The sequence below is a fragment of the Macrosteles quadrilineatus genome, unplaced genomic scaffold (genome assembly GCF_028750875.1).
Source record: "Macrosteles quadrilineatus isolate MER2022 unplaced genomic scaffold, UCM_ALF_1.0 Scaffold_1__1_contigs__length_201487025, whole genome shotgun sequence".
NCBI lineage: Eukaryota > Metazoa > Arthropoda > Insecta > Hemiptera > Cicadellidae > Macrosteles > Macrosteles quadrilineatus.
The window spans coordinates 90,818,759-90,846,365 of record NW_026542594.1 but is presented as its reverse complement, the minus strand read 5'-3'; the positions used below and the strand labels follow the sequence as shown (position 1 = coordinate 90,846,365).

Sequence of the window (27,607 nt, the reverse complement as noted above, 5' to 3'; positions counted from 1 at the left end):
TGTGGTTTCCCTGGACACTAAATTAAAATACCTAGCTCAATTAAATAAAGGGCAAAACTGAATTATTAAACTCAACACTTTTAATTCAACCAAACTAAAGAAGACATAGATTTTACTATTATTGTTTTAACAACACATTTAACAATTTAACCATCTGGTATTCATCAATGAAGTATAACATTAAAACAGACATGTGGCAAATATTAAATTGCACTCAACACTAAGTAATAATTGACAGTCGTTAAGATCAGATGACTGAGAGACTTATTATTGCTGATGAAGAAAATGTTGAAGATCCTGATATTTATTATGGATCAGACCATGAAAGCAATGTAAAGTGTTTTGTAAAACTTGTTTGAATAATCCAGGACTTCATATGGGTGAATGTTTTTGAAAAATATCACTAAGAGAAAAATATCAAAGAAGATTAAAAGAGAACTTTCAACTTATTGTTTGTATGAGTGACAAATATTACGTACATTTTCCCAGGTTAGTAAATACGTAAGTTATATCACTTTACATTTTCTGGCCAGTGCATCGTAATCATGAAACTAGACGATTACAATAACAAAGTCTTAGATTTTATTAATAACAATAACATCAAAGAATTACCTAAAGACCCAACTGACCTTTTCCACACTAAACTCAAAACTGCCATAAACAAAACTCAACACATCTTCAACGGGGACCGATGGCAACTACCTCAAAATGATCAAACCCAAAGCGCCAGTATTGAGGGGATTACCTAAAATACACAAAGACACCATGCCGATACGACCACTTGTAAACTTCACCTCTGCACCATCCTACAAACTCGCAAAAGCTCTAGATAGAATATCTTAGAAACAACATCAAAATTGAAGAATAACCATAGCCTTAAAAATAGTCTAGAGTTAATAGATTCTCTGAAAGATATTCAAGTAGAAAACAGACATACTTTGGCATCTCTGGACATTGTAAACTTGTATACAAATGTTCCAATACATGAAACGTTAGAAATAACTAAAGAAAACTTGTTAGAAAACTCCCAACTTAGCACTGACGCCATTGATGAGATAATAAATCTACTCAAAACAACTCTTGAACAAAAATACTTCAGTTTTAATGAAAAATATTATCTTCAAGAAGCAGGACTAGCTATGGGTTCACCTTTGTCCCAGTGTGCTCTCCGAAATTTACCTAAATCGTTTTGAAAATGAAAACATTCTCTCCGCCAGCAAACAAATTTTCTAAGAAAATCATATTTTATAAACGATATGTTGATGACACCCTTTTGCTTTTTAACGGAAACTCCAGACAGCTACAACTTCTCAATAATCATTTGAACAACATTTCACATCAAATAAAATTCAGACTCGAGATCGAGAATAATAATTCGATTAACTTTCTGGATCTAACTTTGACCAAAAATAATAATAGTATTGACTACAAAATCTATAGAAAGCCTACAACCACAGACCATACAATCCATGCAACCTCCAATCATCCACAATCACACAAGATGGCCGCTTACAACAGCTTCGTTAATCGACTTTTAACAATACCCATGTCTCAAAATAACTACAACAACGAATATGAAATATTAAAATGTATAGCAGTCAATAACGGATACAATAGCAGTATTATCGACAATATTATACACAAACAAAAGAAAAGAAAACCACTACAGAAAACCGATCAAAACTTTATTTCTATAGAATATGGCAACTGCTTACATTATACCTTAAAAAATGAACTAAAGAAACATAACATTACATTGGCCTCCAAAACTTCAAATAAACTAGAAAGCCGCCTAAATCCACGTACTTCGAAATCTACAGTTTCCAATAGCCTAGAGGACACTGGAGTGTACAAATTAACCTGCAGCGACTGTCCAAAAATGTATATCGGACAAACAGGTCGTTCATTCAAAAAAAAAAAAGGTTTAATGAACATCTACCCAAGCCTAAACTGCGAACACAACATTCTAAGTTCGCTGAACACCTGATGAATGAAAACCACAACGTAAGCAGCTGTAGTGATAACCTGGGTATTTTACATAAATGCACCAAAGGCTCCTTAATGAATGTCCTTGAAAGCTATGAAATCTACAAAGCAACAAAAAGGTTTCCCCACGACATCCTGAATGAAAAGCTAAATTTTGGTCGTAACACAATATTTGATAGGATTGAGGACATTGATAACAAAGGCGCTCATAATCAGCTGTCCACCCCCTCCAAGGTCAATGTCACCAGACCAGTGGCTGTCGGTAGTTGAGTCGTGTCCGTCGTGCGTGTAATGCCGGCCGCGCGTCTTTCTGTATCTTAATGTATTTGTGCGTGTTAAATGTTATATTTGTGTACTTGACGACGACATTATGTTCAAGTAATTTTATGTTTGACAAGGCTTGAAAATGAAACGTCAGTTTCGAAACTAGTCGCTGCTAAAAAGGACTAACCTAGGATTGACGACGTAAAGGTACGTAACCTATTTTATATTGTCTAAATCAATCCTGGAGGCAATGCTGAATAAAATATATCTACATCTTATTTGTTTTTTTAATTAAATAAACAGTTTTCAGTATAAAATTACAAACTAGGCTAATTGTTTTATTACAATTTAAATCCCCTGTGCCAACATTGTAGGCTTTCAGTGAAAACAATTCCGAGTTGCCGGGAGCGTGCGCCATGATAAATGCCGAGGGGGCAAAAGCCTTGGACTTGGCCAGTACAGCTGGCCGTTGGACCGTCGGAACTGAGTTAGTACGGATAGAACTCCAACTGCCTGTCTACTGCGTTGAGACCACTCCTACTGGCCTTCCGATCGCAAAGGGTTAAGGATTTTATTTCATATTATAACCCTCCCACACTCCTCAGGAATACTCACTCAGGGAAGGGGAACCAAGGCTCAAAGTGGTCTCCCTGTGACATCTCAAGAGACAGTTTTCTTGCCTCACACTCCCAGATGAGATCCACTTCCTGAGTCGGAGGTTGCGGCTGGAGCCCATAGTTTTCAACACTGAAGTCTCCAAGCATTGCCTGCAAATAACTTTTCATCAACCTATAGCTCCCCTACTGGTCCAAGGAATACCCAACATGATTCCCTCATCAACCTATTCCTGGTAAAGGCCAAAAGTGGACTAGACCAACGTCTAGTGATGGACGTGTAGATGGACGCTACACTAAGCACCCTTAAAGTGCTTGTATTCTATTGTATGGCAAATCACACCGATGATTCATCTAACATTTAAGCACATTTTCCATTTTGTTAATACTTTTACCTACAAACGTTTTCAAACTAGCATTTTCAATTTAATTTTTAGAATCAAAACAATTTTTACCACATTGTTTACTTACTTTACAGCACTAGTGTAGTAAAGTACAGACCAATGGGGTTCAAGAATTGAGAGAAAAGAAGTAAAATTGTTATGATTCAAACACAAATTTATCAGCTGGTAACAACCAATTTAATTGTTGATCTGCATACTTCTGATGGAAACTCACATATTCTTTCCTTTAACCTAGAAATTGAACTAAACGATATGCTAAACAACAGTTGAAGGATTGTTTATTGCCAGATTCTGAAAATTTCAGATTGTTCTAGTGGAGTAGACAACTAGAATTAAGAGCTCAGAGTGTTTGTAATAATATTTTACCACCTAAATCTGTTAGCATATGTTTTATTTACATTTTATTTCTAACATGTGTTCAAATTATTATTTTGTTTACTTATTGAATTGTTATGTTTACTTACAGAGTGTGATTTAATAAAAACTTACCTTCTATTTTCTTATACAAAATGTGAACTTTCATTACTAAAATTAGTGGAATCAACAATGGCGACGAGTAAAATGGTAAGTAGAAAAGAATTTGACTTATGTCTAAAGAAAAGGAAATTACTAGAACTACGCTTGATCAAACTCAAGGATGATTTACCAACATGTGAACATTCTCAAGATACATGCACTTACTACTGGGCTGAAATTGAGGTTACACAGTCAAATATTGAACTTCACACAAATTCAGTAGAAAGTGAATTAGAAATTCGATGGCAGTTAGAAGAAATATATAGAGAGATACGGACATTCCTTGAAGCAGAAAAGAAAAAGTACGATACACATACAGCAATTTCTGCTTCTGCAACATGTCAAAATGTATATAATATTCCTTTCCAGCCGTATACACCAGAGGAAAGTTTTCAAAACTTCACTCGACGCTTTGAAAACTACACAAAATTACGGGGAAACTTAAGTCCAAGAGTCAAAGTGGATTTATTTTTACAGGCAATCACCCCACAAATACATGAACAGCTATACGATCTTTGCATACCAGATGACCCACACAACAAGCCATATGAGGAATTGATTCACATGTTAATGGCTCAACTAGAACCAAAACCCAGTATTTGGGCACGTCAGCAGAAATTTACGACACGTACCCAATTGTGTAATGAATCTGTACAAGCTTACGCTAATGCTCTTAGAAAACTCAGTGTAGAATGTCAGTTTACTTGTACAAGTTGTAATGAATCTGTATCCGAAATTCTACTTCGAATGCAGTTTGTCAGGGGATTAAAAGACTCTGATATACGTCTTCAACTTCTTCAAGATAAACTATTGCAACCGTTTAAAGAAGTAGTCGAAAAGGCTGCTACATTGGAACTAGCGAAAAGTGAAAGCAGAATAGTAAAGACAAATGAAAATCAAGAGGAAGTACACCAAGTATCAAGCAAGAACAAACAGCCAGATAGGAAACCTTGTAAATCTAACAATATACAACTCTCTGAGTATCAAACTCGTCTGGAGAAACTGAGAAACAAATGCTATAGATGTGGTGATGATTCACATAGAGCACATCAATGCAAGTTCAAAAATGCAGAATGTAACTCTTGTAAACGTTTTGGTCACTTAGCAAGAGTATGTCTAAGAAAACCAAACAAAGAAGTAAAACAATCAGATGAAACCGCAGAAAATACAAGCGATGATGACACTCATGAAATTTACCAACTTCATTCAAAATCAAATGACAAGTTTATGCTCGAGGTAAAAGTGGAAGGACGACTCATGACAATGGAGTTAGATACAGGAGCGGCTCTCAGCATTGTATCATATGATACATTTAAGCTTTTAAACTCTCCAAAAAGGATTTTCAAGACAAATGTTCAACTCAAGACATACACTGGGGAAATAATCAATCCAAGACGAGTTGTTTTTGTAAATGTTCAGTATAAAGATCAAAGTTTTGTTGGAAAACTGTACATTGTTAACAAGTGTGTAGACTCTATATTCGGAAGAGAATGGATAAGAGAGATTCAACTTGATGCAGCTGACATACATTCAATTAATTCAAGTGAAAACGAAAACATCCAAGAACTAGATGATTTGATGATTCGATACGAAGACATTTTCAAAGAAGGCATTGGGAAAATACCAAAAGAAAAGGGTCATTTTAATGTAAAAGACGAAACCCAGCCAATTTACATCAAACCTAGACACATGCCAAATGCATTAAAAGAAAAAGTAGAGAAGGAACTTGAAAGACTGGAGACTTTGGGTATAATCACACGTGTCGAATCATCCGATTGGGGCACACCCATTGTGCCGGTTGTCAAACCCAATGGTTCAGTCAGAATATGTGCTGACTACAAGGTGTCTTTGAAAAAAGTTATTAAAGACGAACATTACCCTATACCTCGGATTGATGATATCATGTCAAAGATGCATTGTGGAAAGATATTTTGTACTCTTGATATCAGTAACGCATACTTGCACATGGAGATGGACGAAGACAGTGCCATCATGCAAACAATCAGTACTCACAAAGGGCTGTTTAAAGTGAACAGATTAATGTTTGGAGTAAAAGTGGCACCCTTGTTATGGCAAAGATTCATGGACAAAACATTACATAACTTAGAAGGCGTACAATGTTTCTTTGACGACGTAATTGTCCAAGGATCTAACAGGGAACAGCTTCTTCGCCGACTGGAACAAGTGTTTGAACGATTGAAGTTAAATGATTTGAGGTTAAATAGAGAGAAGTGTAAGTTTTTCCAGAACAAAATTGAGTACTTAGGTCATGTGATCGATAGCAAAGGACTACACAAGTCAGATGCTAAAATACAGAGCATTTTAAAATGTAAAAGACCAGAGAACGTAACTGAACTCCGAACTTTCCTAGGCCTTGCGAATTATTACAAAAAATTCATAAAGAATTTGGCTACACTGCTACATCCTTTGAATCGGCTGCTACGAAAAGGAAACACTTTTACATGGAGCTCTGCTTGTGAACAGAGTTTTCTGAAGATTAAAGAAATTATTACAAGTGATGACGTGTTGGTACACTTTGATCCTAGCTTGCCACTGGTCTTAGCTACTGATGCTTCGCCGGTAGGTGTAGGAGCCGTTCTTTCGCACCGCTATAGGAATGGAACGGACAGGCCAATTGCCTTCGCCTCTCGATCTTTATCAAAATCAGAACAAAAATACTCTCAAATCGATAAGGAAGCCTTGGGAATATATTGGGGCCTGAAAAAGTTTTTCCCGTTTTGTAATGGCCGCAAATTTACTTTGATCACTGATCACAAACCGCTGGTGTCAAATTTTAATCCAGCAAAGACCTTACCAACAATCTCGGCAACACGGATATTCAACTATGCTCACTTTCTCTCTGGGTTCGACTATGACATAGAGTACAGGCAAACTGCTCATCATTGCAATGCAGATTATCTCTCTCGATTCCCTATCGAAGTTGTACAAGAACATTCTGTAGATGACCTCTCGAAGTACCACATAAATCAACTGGAAACACTCAATATCAACAGTACCGTGGTGGCTAAGGAAACTCTCAACGATGCTGTTTTGGGTCCAGTCCTACAGGCCTTGAAATCAGGACAATCTGTTGAACAATACGGATTTCACGATAACGAGCTGTCCATTCAAGATGATTGTGTACTGAAGGGCTGGAGAGTCATGATACCTCAATCTCTCAGACCTCATGTGCTTCGAGAACTACACGTAGCTCATTTAGGAGGAATAAAAATTAAGGCTTTAGCTCGCAGTTTTTGCTGGTGGAAAAGTATAGACAAGGATATTGAAGATATGGTAACTGAATGTCGACAATGCATTGAAAAATGCAACAACCCGAGGAAAACTATCCATCCATGGGAACAACCTTCTAATCCATGGGAGAGGGTGCACATTGATTTCTTAGGACCAACAGATGGCCAACAGTACCTGATATTAGTGGATGCCTTTAGTAAGTGGGTGGATGTGATACAGACGAAAACAACTACAAGTACATGGACAGTCCAAGAATTACGGAAAATCTTCTCAACTTTTGGGTTTCCTCACATCCTAGTTTCAGATAATGGAAGACAGTTTGTTTCTCAAGAGTTCAAAAACTTCATGAATGAATGTGGGATTATTCACAGAACAACGGCACCATACCATCCAAACTCAAATGGCCAGGCTGAAAGGTATGTGCAGACTGTCAAGAAGGCGTTAAAATCCATGGAGGGAGAAAAGGGTACACTGCAAAATAAAATCCAAAGACTTGTAATGCAACTCAGGCAATCCCCGAATTCAACAGGTACATCAGCATATCACCTAATGTTTGGAAGGAGTGTACGAACAAACCTAGCAATAATTGTTCCAACATTAGGAGGTGATACAGACAAGAACAACTACAAGTACATGGACAGTCCAAGAATTACGGAAAATCTTTTCAACTTTTGGGTTTCCTCAAATCTTAGTTTCAGATAATGGAAGACAGTTTGTTTCCCAAGAGTTCAAAAACTTCATGAATGAATGTGGGATTGTTCACAGAACAACGGCACCATATCACCCAAACTCAAACGGCCAGGTTGAAAGATACGTGCAGACTGTCAAGAAGGCGTTAAAATCAATGGAGGGAGAAAATGGTACACTGCAAAATAAAATCCAAAGACTTGTAATGCAACTCAGGCAATCCCCGAATTCAACAGGTACATCAGCATCCTTATATATAATACGTGAAGGCGATTTCTTGAAAACACTACTCCTCCGTTAATAATGGACGGATTTTTACAAACGACGTGTCAAAATAAAATATTTTTTGTGTAGACACCCCCTTTCACCAATTCATGTAGTAAAAATTCTCGGACTTTGCCCCACAGGCCATCAAAGTTGGAGTTTCTCCCATAAGATTAACATGGGGGAATCTAAATATTTGATTGGAAACTTTGTCCCCACTAATTTGAGAGAACGGTTGGGCGTAGAAACTTGGTAGAGGTGTCCAAAGAAAGGTCTTGGTCTGTAGATGAGTTATGAAAAGAAAAACTAAGCAAAATCCCTTAGGACTCTGCCCCAGAAGCCTTTAAAGATCCCTCCACAGAGTTGTTAACATTTTGGCCATGAGAATAATACTTTTTAATGAAACAGCTGTTCATTTTTAAATTGTATTTCAAACAACACATATTTATTGGGAGTTGAATTCTACCAAACAAGTATTTGCAATGTTATTTTCTGATTTTAAAATTGATTTTCTTCTTTATCATGCCATGTTTTGCAATATAACGTTCCATTACGAAATCAGTGGAAAATCCTTTTATCACAGCAATTCTTAAATTATATCTTATTGAACTATCTTATATCTATTGTACGGGTTGGTATGTGCCTTTTTCGCCACTTTTGCCTACATTTTATCATATTATTCTACAAAATATCAAATATTTATGTAGAAATATCTGCTCTTATTGTGTCTAATAAAATCCAAACTTAGAAACATTGCCTAAAATGGTACCTATCTTGACAAATAATTTGCACCTGCCTATATTACGGACTTTGGCGCACTGAATTAGTAACATTATTGAAAATAACACGACATTTTGGCTGTAAAATATGGTACAAAGAGAAAATACTATTTAAGCAGCTACTGTCATGACAGAAAGGTCATATTCCTTTTAAACTAGATCACATAATCCTTTGACTGGGACGGGTGGCGCCGTCCTGTAATCCAGCTACTAGGAGGTCACGAATTGTGGATATTTATAGGAATGCACTGTGGATGCGATACTCCCTGGTGTGGATTAACGTCCGCACGAGTGAGTACTACGACTACCCGCAGTGCTATCCTGATAATTATACCAATTCATAAATACCAATGCAAAAAAAAATTTGGTTCCAATTCAACTATAAACTGTAGATCCCTTGGTTGCCATTCGCTGTATGGGCTATTAATTAACAGCTGTATCTAAGGAATGTCGGCCTTACTAACAAGACTTCAAGATCGCGCCACTCTTCCTACACTCATCTCCATTCATACTTGGCTTACCTACTATGAATGGTCGCCATAAAAAAACGTATTAAAGGATTAAAGTATTTATCATATACGTTGATTAACAATATGTAAACGTCAATATATACGTAACAGCCATTTTACAGTATTTTTGCTTTTTGGAAATGTTCAATTGCTATGTCATTTGCATTATTTATTGCCAATGAAGCCGCCAAGATCATATGAACTAGGAGGCCCCTAACAGTTCAAGAATAAAAGCCAACTTTACTTCATGTATTCCACTACACCTAACATTCCGTAGAGAGATTATATTGACAACTTTATGTTATTGATAAGGCCGAGAGTGCCGAGACAACTAACTGACATCCCCCATGTCAAGGAATTCCAGCTTTATCAGTAACCCCACAGTCAATTTCTCAAAACTATGCTAGAGGGTTCATTCATTGGCACAGAAGTACGATATGAACTGACGCGACGTGACGAAGGAAAATCAAACTTACACTGTAACGGATATACCTCCCTTTGAAGTTAGAACGTGTCTTCTCAACAAACATATATTTTTTCTCAAACACTGATGAAATCACGGAAGTGTTTAGCTACAAAAGATCCACCAATACGATTTAAATACTATTTAAAGGTTCTACCAAAGGAAGAGATACCATATAACATACTAATAATAACTCCGATGACGTACAGGATAGGAAATATTTTAATCATTGAATGAACAACCAAATTTGACAACTAACGCAATATTGTTATTGTTTTTACACTTACTCTTTGACCAATGTTAAATGCTCAAAATATGTATATTTCACCCAATTCATCGCAGTTAGATGAATTAACGTAAGCCTTGAAAGTAACCGTCGATTTCGACGGGTTTCCCCTAGTATCACCTAATGTTTGGAAGGAGTGTACGAACAAACCTAGCAATAATTGTTCCAACATTAGGAGGTGATACAGACAAGAACAACTACAAGTACATGGACAGTCCAAGAATTACGGAAAATCTTTTCAACTTTTGGGTTTCCTCAAATCTTAGTTTCAGATAATGGAAGACAGTTTGTTTCCCAAGAGTTCAAAAACTTCATGAATGAATGTGGGATTATTCACAGAACAACGGCACCATACCATCCAAACTCAAATGGCCAGGCTGAAAGGTAGGTGCAGACTGTCAAGAAGACGTTAAAATCCATGGAGGGAGAAAAGGGTACACTGCAAAATAAAATCCAAAGACTTGTAATGCAACTCAGGCAATCCCCGAATTCAACTGGTACATCAGCATACCACCTAATGTTTGGAAGGAGTGTACGAACAAACCTCGCAATAATTGTTCCAACATTAGAACCGAACAAATTTCAGAACAAGGTACTCCAAGTCGGTATAAAAAGGAATTTAAAAGTTGGAGATAAGGTTCAAGCGCGGGAATATGTCATTGGATCATCCAAGTGGTACTTAGGCTATATAACTGAAAAGCAAGGACATGTAATGTACGTAGTTCAGCTTGAAGATGGGCGAATAATTAGAAGACATGTTGACCAGCTGATTCTTCGCAGAGTGCCTCAGCACAGTAAATAGAGGAGGAGGTGTTAACATATGTTTTATTTACATTTTATTTCTAACATGTGTTCAAATTATTCTTTTGTTTACTTGTTGAATTGTTTATGTTTACTTACAGATTGTGATTAAAAAAAAACTTACTTTATATTTTCTTATACAAAATGTGAACTTTTATTAGTAAAATTAGTGGAAGAGAAAAGAAGTAAAATTGTTATGATTCAAACATAAATTTATCAGCTGGTAACAACCAATTTAATTGTTGATCTGCATACTTCTGATGGAAACTCACATATTCTTTCCTTTAACCTAAAAATTGAACTAAACGATATGCTAAACAACAGTTGAAGGATTGTTTATTGCCAGATTCTGAAAATTTCAGATTGTTCTAGTGGACTAGACAACTAGAATTAAGAGCTCAGAGTGTTTGTAATAATATTTTACCACCTAAATCAAAGAAACGTTAGGAGAAAATAACAAGAGTACAAAACTTGTTATTGTTTCTCCTTCACATTTTAATAATTTAAGAGATTCAATTCAATTCTATTCTATTCAATTCAATATTTCTTTATTTCATTAAAGCACTAAAGTACTGAATGGGCTCGTACATGTTCTTAACAATGTTCTTACATTCTATAAATACAAAGTTCTTAAAATCTAACTTAATTACGCAAATTAAAAATTAACGCTCCTTTTAAAGTTCTACAGTTCATCAAGGGAATACAATACAATACCTTGTTGATGAGAAATGTTTTAAGACCCCTCTTAAATCCCACCATGCTTTTTGTCGATTTAATTTTGTTTGGAATTCTGTTATAAAATTTGGAGCCGTTGGTTTTTTTACCGTAAAGTTCTAATCTGTGGCAGTTTAAAGCGATGTTTGTTTTGTTTCTGATATTGTAGTAGTGGTATTCACCAGTTAACGCCAATTGAGAAAATCTGTTTTTAACAGACAGAGCTGTTTCATAGATGTACAATACATATACTGTCATTTTTTTTATGATCTAAAATGCTCTTTTGAAGTTCTCGAGTCAAGGTCCAAAATAATTCTTACAGCTTTTTTTGTAATTTTAGGATTGTTTATAAGTTACTGATAGATGTAGCATCATACAGAGATATTCCAAAAGAAATAACAGAATGTATGTACGAAAAGTATAGTGATCTTAATGTTACTTGATCAAAAAGATTTTTTAATCTAGTTAATGGATATAGACCAGACGCAGTTTTTTTAATTACTTTGCATGAGAATTCCAAGTTAAACTTTTATCAATTTCAAGTCCTAAGGATTTAATATTTTCTAATTCTTGAAGGGGGTTATGGTTAATTTCTAGTGAAGAATAAATTGAAAGTCTTGACTGACGGGTCTCAACATTTATGAACTTTGTTTTATCTGGATTCAAAAGTAACTGATAGTTTTGTAAAAAAATTGAAAGTATATCGAGATTAGCATTATCTGTCTTTTCAATTTCCTCTTCAGAATTAGCGGTAACTGTAAGATTTACATAGTGTACATAAAGGTAAAGTTTGTTAAATTTAGTCAACCCTGGTAGGTTTGTAACATAACAAATAAATAAGAGGGGACCCAAGATGGATCCTTGTGGTACACCATATTTAATAGTTACAATTGTTGACTTATGAGTAATTTTCATTTGATTATTAAATTGGATAGTTTTAACAAATTGATTTCTATTACAAATGTATGATTCTAGCCATTGAAGAGATTTATTTTTTAATCCAATTATAGACAATTTATTTAAAAGTAGGTTGTGGTTTATAGAGTGAAATGCCTCGGTTAAATCCATGAAAATACCAAGAGCCTTTTGTTTTGCATCTAAACAATAAATGACTCTATAAACTCTGTAGCAGCTGTCAAAACTGGCCTACCACTTTAAAAACCATGTTGACAGTCCTCAAAAAGGTGATTACTTTCCAGGAAGTTATACAAACGATTGTAAATGGCTTTCTCAAATATTTTGGACATGACCGGAAGCAGTGCAGTTGGACGGTAGTTTGATATTTCAAATCTACCGTATCATCCTTTTTAGCGGATTTCCCATATAGGGAATAAGCTATTACCGTAGTACTCATTGTAAGACCTGGACCCGGGACCGATTTACTTTTTCGTTTTGAGGTCCCCAGAGGCCAAAAACACCCTCCGTTCAAATTCATATATATATATATATATATATATATATATATTTATATATATTTATATATGTCAAATTCATATACAGGGTGTTTCCAAATTGTCTGGACATATTTTGTGGACTTGTACCTTCGGCTAAGACAAACATAAAATGCCATATAAGTATGGGTCTAAAATGCCTAGATTTCTGTTTTTGGGTCTGTTTTGTGATTTTTAAGAATTATTTTATATCTTGGGAGTTTTTCGAGATAGAAATTCCAAAATTGGTATAAATTTTATTAGGTAAAAAGAGCTTACAAAGTTTCGTTTCAATATCTCAAGCCGTTTCAATATGGTGTTCATTCAAAAACTTTAGTGCCAATTTTAATGAAAAACTTAAATGTTAAGAAAATCGTTGTTCGAATTTAAAAGATTGAAAATGAAAATTTAAATCTGTAAATATGTGGTTTCCCTGGACACTAAATTAAAATACCTAGCTCAATTAAATAAAAGGGCAAACTGAATTATTAAACTCAACACTTTTAATTCAACCAACTAAGGCAGACATGGATTAGACTATTATTGTTTTTAACAACACATTTAACAATTTAACCATCTGGTATTCATCATTGAAGTATAACATTAAAAACAGACATGTGGCAAATATTAAATTGCACTCAACACCCCTCCTCAATTTAATAATTTTACATTTGATACAATTAACAAACAAACAATCCTAACATCTTTCTCAAATTTCCAAACCGAGGTGCTGGCAGACTTTTAGTAAAAATATCTGCAATCTGATTTTCCGAACATATATATTCTGCAGTCATGATTCTCCGCTGGTGAAGTTCCCGCACAAAATTGTATTTAACATTCACATGTCTCAATCGGCGATGCTCCCACTTCTGTAGAAGTCGTATACAAGATTGATTATCTTCCAGGATGCGGATTGGTAACTTAAGTGTGAAGAAACTATTTATTAAATCAAAATCAACATTTTAGGAACAGTATTTTATCTAGTAATTTCAATAACTCATCTCAAAACAAAAGGCAAACAACAATAATAAATAAACAGTTCATCTGATCTTTTAAACATTAAACATATGGTTAATTAATAACACCACATCTCCCTTTGTCACACATCTTCTTTTAATCATATCGTTTTGGTCTTCTTAGGAGTCTCTGACTTCTTCGAGAAGGGTTGTGGGTTTTCTGATCAGGTACCTGAGGAATTGTATTAGGCTGTTCAATATTCAATTCACCCTTTCTTCTAATGACAATAGTGTTAGATGCCATCGATTTCTTCTAAGCCGTCTTCCATTATTTATTGTTACCCAATATGATCGGGGATAAATGTCTGATTTTGAAAAGATTTCTCCGTTACATTTCAGGTCTCTAATCCAGACCTTATCCCCTTCTTCCAGAGGTTTTAGTTCACTTGCTCGTCTCCTGCTGTCGAAATTCCTCTTCATTCTCTCTTTTATGCGTTTGTCGTTTATCTGAACAAGGAAGACAGTCAGTTCATAGATTCTGTCTTTGGCAAAGTCTTCTTTGAGGTTTCCAGGGCTTCGAGATAAACAATCTGCCGTGAAGTTTTCTTTCCCAGGTAGATAAATTGCCTTATAATCGAAGACTAAAAGCCTCATTCTAAATCTTTGAAGCCTAGACGAAAGCTGTGGAATAGGCTTTGACCCTAGAATTTCTACTAATGGTTTGTGGTCTGTGTACACTTGGAATTGCTTTCCCAACACATACATTGAAAACTTTTCACATGCCCAAGTCACACCTAACGCTTCCTTTTCTATTTGTGCATAGCGAGTTTCAACATCAGTCAAACTTCTGGATGCATATGCTACTGGTCTCCACACCTCACCGTGCAGCTGCTCCATTACCGCCCCAATGCCATATGAAGATGCATCTGCCGTAATTCTAATCTCAGCATTACTTTTGTAAGGAGCCAACACTGGGGATTTTGTCACTGCATCTTTTAACAATTTGAACGCCTTGTCCTGGGATTCCCCCCATACCCACAAACTTTGTTTCTTCAATAGACAGTGTAAAGGCGCTGTCAGTTCTACTAGGTTTGGTACAAATTTCATTAGCTGGTTCACCATACCCAAAAACTGTCTCAGCTCTGAAACACAAGTGGGTTCCTTCATAGAAGAAATGGCCTTAATCTTTTCTGGATCTGGGCTTATACCATCTTGAGTTATCAAATGTCCAATGAATGTTACATTTGTGAGACCAAATATACACTTGTTTTTATTAAGAGTCACTCCATTTTCTAACAATCTTTCAATCACAAGCTTTACTCTAGTGTCGTGTTCCTCTTCTGTATTCCCTACAACCAATATGTCGTCAGCCTGATTAATCACTCCTGGAATGTCTGCTAGTATCTGACTTATCCTCTTTTGGAATACCTCTGGGCCAGAACAAATTCCAAATGGTAGCCTTTTGAAATAATACCTTCCAAATGGAGTAAAGAAAGTTGTTAACTTGTATGAACTTTCATCAAGAGGTATTTGCCAAAATCCATTAGCTGCGTCCAGTTTACTGAAATATTTGCCTCCTTCAATCTTAGCCAAGGATTCTTCAACTGATGGTAGTTGTAAATGTTCTCTTTGCACGTAAGTATTCAATTTTGTATAATCTACACATAGCCTTATTCTACCTCCTACACGAGGCACCACTACAATGGGTGAACACCATTCTGTTGGTTCTGATATGGCTTCAATAACACCTTCTTTTATCATTTTATCTAGCTCTTCTCGTACTGGTTGGTATAGAGATACAGCCACTCTTCTGGGGGACATTACTGCATAAGGCTGAGCATTATCTTGTAGTTTAATCTTGTAACTACTGTTTAGACTGCCCATCCCATTGAACACCTCTGGGCATAACTGTTCAACATCATCCTTATCAATCAAATTGACATTGAAGGTTATCAGACCTAAACTAAGTAATGCATTTCGGCTAAGCAACGGGGAATTTTGTTTACCTAGCACGTACAAATCTTCTGGCAATACTCGGTCATTGTATTTGAGAAGAACCTTAGCTATACCCAGAATGTTGAGCCTATTTTTGCCCGGTCCATACAATACACGATCGCAACATTGCAATTGGAGACCGAGGGATCGAGCCTGATGTTCTCCTATGACTGATACATCGGCCCCTGTATCCATTTTAAACAGAACTTTACATTCATTGATTTCTATTTCAACTACAGGACATTCTTTGCCATATTTCTTAACTTGAATTTCACCTAGACAAGAATTTGAAGTATCATTTTCCTTTTTGTCCTCAACTTCCCGTATTGTTTTCTGTCCATTTATACAACACCTAGCAAAATGTCCCTTGACACCACATCTAAGACACTCAACTTTATATGCCGGGCACTCCCTATACTTATGAAATAGGTTACATTTACTACATCTTAACTTGTTTCTGAAAGAGTTTACTTTATTGCTAACAACTCCTACTTCCTCTTGGCTAATTGTATTTGATATGTCGCTAGCTCTATCTCTTACTACATTTTGCTGTTTCAAAACAGACTCGGATTGCCGAACTTTGGTAATAGCCTTGCTTAAAGTTAGTGAATCGTCCATTTGTAGAGTCTCTGAAAGTTTGGAATCATTGACTCCAATTACAATCAAATCACGTATCAACTCTTCCTTCAAATTTCCGAATTCACACGTTTCAGCTAATTTATGAAGGTCATTTATAAAAGAATCCACTGTTTCATCGGCCCCTTGTCTTCTCTTAAGAAACTTGGCACGTTCATACACAATGTTACATTTGACTTTTAAGAAATCATTAAAGCTTTTAACTACTTCTTCATACTGAAGATTATTTTCTTCCGAAATACCAAAGGTACGGAAAAGATCCTCGCCCTTATCGCCTAGGGTGTACAAGAGCATACTTATCTGTTGACTGTCAGGCTTAAAGCAGAGCTCTGAAGCAATCCTGTACCTCTCAAACCTTTTCATCCAACGAGGCAACAAGGCGGGATTTTGAAAATCAAAAGCTTCAGGTGGAGAAATTTGAGTTTGCATACATGTTGACACTGAAGTAACTCTCGAAGCTTCAGTTGAGGTTTTATCTCTGTAACCGCTCTTCGAACAAACCTGATTCCAAGGCCTAGACTCATCTTCACTTGATTCAAGATCAAATTTGTTTTGTAAGTAATCCCTTTTCTTCAAATTTCTTTTAGATGTTCTTTTATTTCTGCTTCCCATATTTATTTCAACCTGACACCATGTGAAGAAACTATTTATTAAATCAAAATCAACATTTTAGGAACAGTATTTTATCTAGTAATTTCAATAACTCATCTCAAAACAAAAGGTAAACAACAATAATAAATAAACAGTTAATCTGATCTTTTAAACATTTAACATATGGTTAATTAATAACACCACATTAAGCAAAATTTGAAAATCTTCTATCAGATACTTCATCCAGAGTAATTCGGCTGCTGCTGTTGCCAAAGCTACATATTCCGCCTCTATAGATGATAACGCAACACTAGATTGCTTCTTTGTTGCCCAACTTACAGTACTTCCAAACACTTGTATGAGATAACCTGAGGTTGATCTTGAATCTCCACTTTTATTCCAGTTTGCATCAGCGTAAGCCAGAATAATGTCATCTTGTTTGCTCTTTCGATAACATAATTTTAAGTTGATTGTTCCTTTTATATATCTTAGGACTCTCTTCTAACATTTCCAGAGTTCTTCTGTTGGGTCACTTTGATGCCTGCTTAGGAAATTCACTACAGCACTCAAATCTGGCCTTGTACCTAGCATTGCATACATTAAGCATCTGATTACTTCTCTGCACGGCTTATCAGTCCTTTTTACGCCTTTGATTTCTAGTTTTACTTCCATCGGCGTTTTGACTAAGCAACAATCTTACATGTTAAATCGTTTAAGAAGACTCTTCAGGTAGGCAGTCTGACTTAAGTACATATCCCCTTCACTCCTGGAGATTTCGATTCCCAAAAATGTTTTTGGTTCTCCCAATTCCTTGATTTTAAACTTCTCATTCAACTTTACTTTCATTTCCTTGATTTTCTCCCTATTATTTCCTGCCATGAGAATATCATCAACATAGAGCACAAGATACACGACAATATCATTTTGTATCATAACGTAAAGACATTTGTCGGATTCTGATTGGGTGAAACCAACTGAAATGAGAAATGAATGAATAGCTTGATTCCACGCTAATGGTGCCTGTTTCAAGCCATATAGCGCCTTTTGCAATTTGCAAACGGGGCCAGGTGTTCCTTCAACTCCTTCAGGAATGGACATATATATTTCCTCCTTCAGCTCCCCATGAAGAAAAGCATTGTTGACGTCTAATTGTTCAAGAATTAATCCACGTTCATTTGCTACAGCCAGCAACACCCTAACTGTTGCAAGACGAACCACTGGAGCATATGTTTCTTCATAGTCAAAACCCTTTCTCTGTGAACATCCTTTGATAACAAGTCTTGCCTTGTATCGTTCAATATTTCCGTCCATGTCTTTCTTCAATTTGAAAACCCATTTACTGGAGATAGCTTTCCTTCCAGGTGGTAGTTCAGTCTAAGTCCAAGTTTTGTTTTCCTTTATAGAGTTAAGTTCTTCCTTTACGCTTGATACCAATGATCCTTATCATCACGTGCTGCAATATCCTTGTAACTTTGCGGTACATCATCGACAAAGGATTCAGCATTCAGAGCAAGAACTGCATAATCCTGTAAGTATCTTGGCTCATTCCTCTTTCTGGTAGAGTGTCTTATTGTTTCTTCTTCACTTACATGATCTTCAATTTCTTCTTCGTCTTCTTCAAGATTTGGTATAGAAATTCTTTGATTTTCATCAGACAATGATCTGGGTTCTTCTTTGTTCTTGTCTTCCTTTTTACTTGATCTAGATTCATGTACATGATCGGGAATCCATTCTTCAATTGGTGTGCTCTCAAAGTTAAATTTTTCCTCATAAAACACAACATTTCTTCCAGTGACCAAATTCTTTCAAATAAGACCTTGTTTGTTAAAATCGGGTTGAACAATCAAGTTATCAGTTTTTTTTCTACATTCAGTTACGCAATTTGATAGGACTACCGTTATTAATGTCATATAAGTATGGGTCTAAAATACCTAGATTTCTGTTTGTGGGTCTGTTTTGTGATTTTTAAGAATTATAAAAATTTTAATGAAAAACGTAAATATCAAGAAAACTGTTGATCGAATCTAAAAGATTGAAAATTTAAATCTAAATCAAATAAGACCTTGTTTGTTAAAATCGGATGACAAACAATCAAGTTATCAGTTTTTTTTTTCTACATTCAGTTACGCAATTTGATAGGACTTCCATTATTAATGCCATATAAGTGTGGGTCTAAAATACCTAGATTTCTGTTTGTGGGTCTGTTTTGTGATTTTTAAGAATTATTTCATATCTTGGGAGTTTTTGGAGATAGAAATTCCAAAATTGGTATAAATGTGTATTTTATTAGGTAAAAAGAGCTTACAAAGTTTTGATCCAATATCTCAAGCCGTTTCAATATGGTGGTAATTTAAAAACTTTAGTGCCAAATTTAATGAAAAACTTAAATAAAGAAAATCTTTATTCGAATCTAAAGATTGAAAATTTAAATCTAAATCAAAAAAGACCTTGTTTGTTAAAATCGGATGACAAACAATCAAGTTATCAGTTTTTTTTCTACATTCAGTTATGCAATTTGATAGGACTACCATTATTACTGCTATGTAAAATAACAAATAATAAACAATATGGAAGTCCTATAAATTGCATATCCGAATGTAGAAAAAAAGCTGATACTCGATTGTTTGTCATCCGATCTTAACAAACAAGGTCTCATTTGATTTGGATTTACATTCTCTATCTTTTTGGTATGACAAAATATTTTCTTTCTATTTACGGTTTTCATGAAATTTTTCATAAGGTTAACATGGGAAACTCCAGAGCCACTGGGGCGGAGCCTGGAGGCAAGTTAGCGTAGCAAACGAGCTAACCTGAAGGCAAGTGAGCGTAGCGAACGAGCTCCAGCCTAAAGGTGAGTGAGCGTAGCGAACGAGCTCCAACCTAAAGGTGAGTGAGCATAGCGAACAAACTTCAACCAGGACGTGATTGAGCCATGCGAACGAGATCATCTTGAAAATTAAGAAGTTAAACGGGGCAAAGCCCGCGGGTTACAGCTAGTATATATATACAAACATCCTCTTTTATACTTATAGATTACAAAGAGTTGACCATCATGGTCTGATAGCTGAGTATTTAATCCAATTACATCGAAATAGGCATTATTTAGATTGGTAAAAATATTATCTATGGTGCTATTTGTTGTTTCAGTAATTCTTATGGGAAAATTAACAACTGACTAGAAACCATTTGCAAGAACAACATTGTTAGCTTTATTTCTATTACCAATCCTCAAAATTCATCATGTTGATATTTATATCACCCATTATTACTATGTGTTGGTATTTTTGAGAAAGTATTCCAAACAAAATATTTATTTTACCAATAAATTCTATTTCAGTTTTTTTTAATAGGATTTCTGGTACTTGAGTATTAAACGGAGGCCACCTAACCTACAGTTTCTTAACTTAGCTATGATAATACTGATTATTAGTAAACCTTCATTCGATGTTTTCACTATCAGCAAGTTTGGTTGGTTAGGTTAGGTTATGATAGTTTAATTTTATAACTGATATAGCTGACCAGACACAGTGACAGGCGATGACAGGTAATGGCGCGCGCTCCGGTCAACGACCCTGACCTTGGCCTACTTGGAGGGGATTCTGCGAGTAGACACATGACTCATCTGATAACGCTCGACTCACAACAATACTAGAATAGTTCTACTACAACATCTATAACAATTTAACCCTCTATAAGTGCCGCGGCGCGTTTCGTAATGGTGGCCTCCGTTTAATACTCAAGTACCGGATTTCTATATAGGCCAACAAACAGAAATTTAGATTTTTGCGGGCGGTAGTATCTTTTGAAATTCTACTAAATAACATTCAAATGTTGTTTCAGATAACAGATAATTTATTTCTACTAAAATTATTTCTTTTGATCTAATCAAAGTTTTTGATAGAATAATTACCCCCCCCCCCACCACAGCTGTTACTGCGAGCAAAATGTGTGCTTAGGTTGTACCCTTTAATCTTAATTCTCTCTATGGATGTTTGAGTCAGTTTGTGCTCGTTCAACACAACTACATTCAGATCTAATTCAGCTAATGTTATCTCTAATGAGTCAACATTTGATTTAACACAACTTATATTTTGGTGACAAATAATTAATTCATTTATCTTAGTGTTATGAATATCATGTGATGGTTGATTGTGATGGTTGTCTAACTTATTACTAAAAAATTACTATTAACGCTGGTATTTAACAGGTTGTTGATAGTAACAGGACTACTACTTCCTACACTGACATGTGATTCACTTTTGGAACTTTTGCTGTCACTCAACACATCTGAGATCATGGAACTTTTTCTTTGACGATGTCAAAATAACAGCCCACAGTGATGAAGAACATTTGAAAAGACTCCGTGCTGTATTAAATCGGTTCAAAGACAACGATTTACACATTAATGTTTCTAAATCTCAATTCCTTGTACCAGAGATTGACTTTCTTGGTCTCGTCAAAGGGAATAAGTAAAAGTAAACATATTACTGAAGCAATAAGAAACCTGAAGAGACCAAGTAATGTGAAAGAAGTTAGACAAATCCTTGGGTTGATAAGTTACTATCGAAAGTTTATTCCAAACTTAAGTGAAAAGATGCAAGCCATTATTAATTTCACAAGAGCTAATGTACCTTTTAATTGGACTGAAGAATGTGAACGTGATTTTCAATTGGTGAAGGAGGAAATGATGTCAGAGAATATACTATGCCATTTTGACCCACACTTACCACTCATTCTAGCAACAGATGCTAGTCAATCTGGAATTTCAGCAATTCTTTCTCATGTGTTTCCGGATGGAAATGAAAGACCTGTTGCATTTGCTTCCAAAACACTATCACAAACACAAAAACAGTACAGTGACATACAAAAAGAAGCCCTGGCAATTTATTTTGGAGTTAAACACTTTTACCCATACCTTTATGGACGCCATTTCACCCTAGTTACAGACCACAAACCCCTGGTATCAATATTTGGACCGAAAAATGGAATACCACTTATAGCCGCAACAAGACTACAACATCGTTAACACAACTCCTCCCTTATTTGTGGACCAATTTCAACGTTTTAGGTGTTCGTCTCAATATGTAGTTTTGCAATAAGGTTAGAATTTTAAAATTCCTGCTCTTAAGAGCCTGAGACCCTCTCAAAGGTCGGGGTTTTCCCCATAAGAAATACATAGAACAAATTTAATACCCCCGCTGCAGCAAACCTGCAGACTAAGCGAATTTCCATTTCCCTGAATGGATTTACACTAAAATGTCTCCTTAAAAATATCACATTTATTCCCTATTTAAATAGAATCAGTTTAAAACATACTTAGGTTTGCTGCAACAGGGAGGGTAAAAGTGTTTTTTATGTAAAATGTTAATAGTTAGTAAGAAATAAAAACATTTTCCAAATTTGGGCAAAATCTATACTTATAAAAGGCAAAGCCCTCACTGACTCACTGACACACTCACTCATCACTAATTCTCCCACTTCCCATTTACCTAGGAGGCTGAAATTCGGTACACCGATTCTTTGGGCATTAAATAGGAAAACTAAGTAGTTTTTATTCTGATCGGGCTTTCGGGCTCCGCCCCAGTGGCTCTGGAGTTTCCCATGTTAACCTTATGATTTTTCATATTTAAAAGGAATTAATGAATCTTAACAGCTGTTTCAATTAAACAAGTTGGTTCTGTTCTATGATGTTCAATACCATTAAAGTTACAAGGATTACCAACAGGGTGCAGCACTATTATTTTTTTTTAATTTATGACAACAGCTAATTTGCAACCAAAAGGTGAGTGAGCGTAGCGAACGAACTTCTACCTGGAGGCGAGTTAGCGTAGCGAACGAGCTAACCTGAAGGCAAGTGAGCGCAGCGAACGAGCTCCAACCCAAAGGTGAGTGAGCGTAGCGAACGAACTTCAACCAGAACGTGATTGAGCCATGCGAACGAGCTCATCTTGAAAATTAAGAAATTAAAAGGGGCAAAGCCCGCGGGTACAGCTAGTATGTTTATAAACAAGCAAACTACAACAGTTTTCTTATTCTCCATAAGAATAACATGGGAATTTTAAATTTACAATTTTTTGGAATTTTCTTCGTAACCATTAGGCGCATTATAACGCTTCAATATACTAAATTATTTGTTTTTTAAGCTCTACAAAATAGTTTTGAAAGAAATTGCAAAATTTTATGTTTTTTGGGTCAAAAATGGGAAAAACCCATTGTTACCCCATAAAAGCCCCCATAAACCCCCGTTCCCATGGTCCGATCATGCTGGTTCGCGAACTCGTTCGAATAAACGTAGGTTTACACGTTTGTACCAAATTTCATCAAAATCGGATCATTTTTGCTCGAGTTATCGCGCTAACGGACACATATATATATATATATATTAATATATATATATATATATACTAGCTGACCCGGCGAACTTCGTATCGCCTAAGTTATAGGTTTCCCCTAAGACAGACCGATGGAAAGAAAGTACCGTTACGTTTAATTTTCAAGATGATCTCGTTCGCATCGCTCAATCACGTCCTGGTTGAAGTTCGTTCGCTACGCTCACTCACCTTTGGGTTGGAGCTCGTTCGCTACGCTCACTCACCTTTAGGTTGGAGCTCGTTCGCTGCGCTCACTTGCCTTCAGGTTAGCTCGTTCGCTACGCTAACTCGCCTCCAGGTTGAAGTTCGTTCGCTACGCTCACTCACCTTTTGGTTGCAAATTAGCTGTTGTCATAAATGTAAAAGAAATAATAGTGCTGCACCCTGTTGGTAATCCTTGTAACTTTAATGCTATTGAACATCATAGAACAGAACCAACTTGTTTAATTGAAACAGCTGTCAAGATTCATTAATTCCATTTCTCATAAGGTTAACATGGGAAACTCCAGAGCCACTGGGGCGGAGCCCTTTTAAGAATTTCGAAACGGGAAATAGTTTACGTCCGATTCGCATACCTACAGAATTTACACACCACAATTTCATAACGATCGGTGAAGTCGTTCCGGAGGAGTTTGCAGACAAACACTGTGACACGAGAATTTTATATATTAGATAAATATATATATATGAATTTGAACGGATGGTGTTTTTGACCTCTAGGGACCTCAAAACGAAAAAAAAATCGGTCCCGGGTCCAGGTCTTACCGTGAGTACTACGGTAATAGCTTATTCCCTATATGGGAAATTCGCTAAAAACAAAAAACAGCTGTTTATAAAAAGAAACTCATTAGCTTTTTGGGAGTAAATATTGATGTTTACTTCAATTGATGTTTATTCAGTAGGTTAAGACCAAGTTAAGCAGTTAATCAGTTTTGTTGGAAGAACAGAAAATGCCTCAAGTTCAAAGAAGAAATATTGAACACGGTAGGAGGACACAATTAATAATAAGATATCTTGTGCGTATGAGGATAGTAGAAAAAGAGAAGCATGGTCTAACAGATACCTACACAGATACACATTCACTTGGTAAGATGAGATTAATAAAAATTGCCAGTTCTGCTATGCAACTTACTTTTGAAGTGAAAAAATATACAATGATCATAGTGTTGTCAAGCGGGGGCAACTTAAATGTTTAGGCAACTTCACACACTGGCAGATTGAGATATTTCAAAACATTTAGTAGAAACTATAATATAGCCTTGACTATAATAAGTTCAAGTAGTAAGATTATACCAAATCTTGGCGGACCTTATGTTTTTATTGTAATTTTTTTTGTATTTCTCGCTCTACTTCAATTGAGAAAAAACGTAAATGGATTGTTTACTACTATGTTATGTTGCCAGTTCCTCGGACAAACTTATACAAAGTTTTTTGACTGAATTCACCAACACAATCCAGTCATTTCAAGTAGAAAATAAGAAGTTTCAAAAACTCATTTTCTATTGAAAGTTAAAGTGGCAATATTAGACCATTCATAAGTGAAGGAATTAGTGTTTATGTATTGAACGATCGAGTAGTTACGGTCAAGTTTATTTTTATGATTCGGGAGAGGCAAATAATATACGCTGTTCAAAAAGAGAAAATTAAAATTGCCATCCAAATATTATAGCTACAAGAGTTATCCAACCCATTTCGACGAATGTATACATATACTTTCAAAACTTCGGGACAGGTATTAAGAGAAACTGCACTGAACAACTTGAGAACGTTCTGATGCTCGGGGCATATACCGAGACTGACAGACAACACGTTAAATTACATTAACCAACTTTCAATGGTGTTGCTGCTTTAGCCTATTCAAAGTAGATTATGGCTGTCCAGTTGGTAACCCAGAGTTTGTGGGTAAAAAATGGAGCACATGAAATGGTTGATATCACCCCTTTTTTCAGGTTACTCTATGGAAAAAATTAGTTTGATCAGCGGGATGTCTCAAATGAAAGAAATACAATGACCCAACTTTAATTACTTAAGACAGGTTATCAGTAAGGTAACAGTGTTAACTTATGCAACATGTTAACTCGAACTGAGGCAGATCGTTTAGCATTCATTAGAAGTTATCAGAACTGAGAGCAGAAATAATGTAGGTGAACCTTGACGACGCCAATAGAGATATTTAAAATTAGTTCCTAACATGTTTTCAAACAACTCGATGTAACTAAAGTTACTCGAATTTAAGCATAAGGTTTCTTCGGCGTTATGTATCATGCTATGCGGCTCATTGAGCCGCACGGGTTCTCTAGTTATGCTATATTCCTTCAGGCATTTTCATTTGACATCAAGTATAAATCAACCAAAGAAAATGTTAATGCTGATGCACTTTCAAGACTACCTAAAAATGTTGAAGAAGCTGTTGTTATTGACTCAGCCGATGTTCATTAAATAGAACAAATCTATACTTTACCTGTCACAGCTGAAGAAATAGCAAAAAATACACAATCTGGTCCAGATCTTAGAGATATTTATCAATCACTAATCAGAGGGGAGCCAATCCATCACCCGATGTCTTCCACATAGTACTTACTACAGTACAATCTCCTTCACATCTCTTCATTGGACGTCAAATTCGATCAAGACTTGACTTATTGTATGTCCCGATGTCTTCGCTTGGATGCTTATTAAAAGGGAATCTTGTGGTGATTCCCAAACAACTTCGTGCAAGAATTTTGAAAGAACTTCATGAGGCTCATGTGGGGATAGTTCGCATGAAGGGACTAGCCCGTTCGTATGTTTGGTGGCCAAAAATTGATGCAGACATTGAGAATATGACCTTAAATTGTTTGGGATGTCAACGAGTACAGCATGAATCACCCAAAGCACCAGTTCACCATTGGGAATATCCTTCAAGGCCTATGCAAAGAATTCATGTTGATTTTGCTGGACCATTTTATGGCCACTATTTTCTCCTAATTTTGAATGCCTATAGTAAATGGCCAGAAATTGTAACACTTACAACTATAAATTCACATAAAACCATTGAGGCTTTGCGTAAATTCTTCGGCTCCTTTGGAATCCCTGACATATTAGTGTCCGACAACGGAAGGCAATTTGTTTCATTAGAGTTTAAAAAATTTCTTAAATCCAACGGAATTAGACACAAGAGATCAGCACCTTACCATCCTGCTACTAATGGTCAAGTAGAACGCTATGTGCAAGACTTGAAAGATACCATCAGAGCCATGCACTTTGAGGAAGGCTCTATCGAAATAAAATTGCAGAGATATTTAATGGCATATCGAAGAGCTCCACATAGTACTTACTACAGTACAATCTCCTTCACATCTCTTCATTGGACGTCAAATTCGATCAAGACTTGACTTATTGTATCCTGATTTGTCACAAAAAGTGAACCGAAAGTTTGACTCAGACTGTGACAGGCAAAAGTCATTTAAAGCTCAAGACCGTGACAGGCAAAAGTCCTTTAAAGATTAAGACCGTGACAGGCAAAAGTCCTTTAAAGCTCAAGACCGTGACAGGCAAAAGTCCTTTAAAGCTCAAGACCCTGTCGCCTACCGCCTCTATGGAACATGCAACAAATGGGGGGTTGGAAAGAAGGACCAAGAAATTATGAAATAACCACAAGCAGTGGCCCAATCAGACGACATCAAGACCAAATTAGACGCTCAGGGCGGGACTTGTGTGAGTTTTCATTAAGGAATGAGCAAAATCGAGTATTCATACCAACAAATTTTGGAGAAGTCGGAGAGGAAACAACCGAAAACCACGTAACAAATTATCACAACATTGATCCAGAGGCCAATGATCCCAACATACCAGATGATCCAAAGACCAGTAACAACATATCAGATGTTCCAGTGGCACCAGCTTCCGCTATGACAGTAAGACGATCAAAACGGACACATAAACCCGTCGATAGACTTAACTTATGAAACTCACTAAGGGGAGGTGTTACATCCTAAATGTCTACCTTTACTTATTGCTTATTTATTCTATAACTATTAGTCCAAGCAAACTAAAAAAAACTTACACAGGGATCTTTAAAAAATTGCAATAAAACGTTTTATGGTTTTA

General features: G+C 36.0%; 1 protein-coding gene across 1 annotated transcript in view; it reads right to left on the bottom strand.

The window, feature by feature from the left end:
- Positions 1-2,861: 2,861 nt before the first annotated feature.
- Positions 2,862-27,607, bottom strand: part of LOC128998824 (cilia- and flagella-associated protein 43-like) — a 146,085-nt gene continuing 121,339 nt past the window's right edge. Inside the window, exon 15 of the mRNA XM_054425183.1 lies at positions 2,862-3,017. Within this exon, the coding sequence (XP_054281158.1) occupies positions 2,862-3,017 (156 nt within the window). The remainder of the gene's footprint in view (positions 3,018-27,607) is intronic.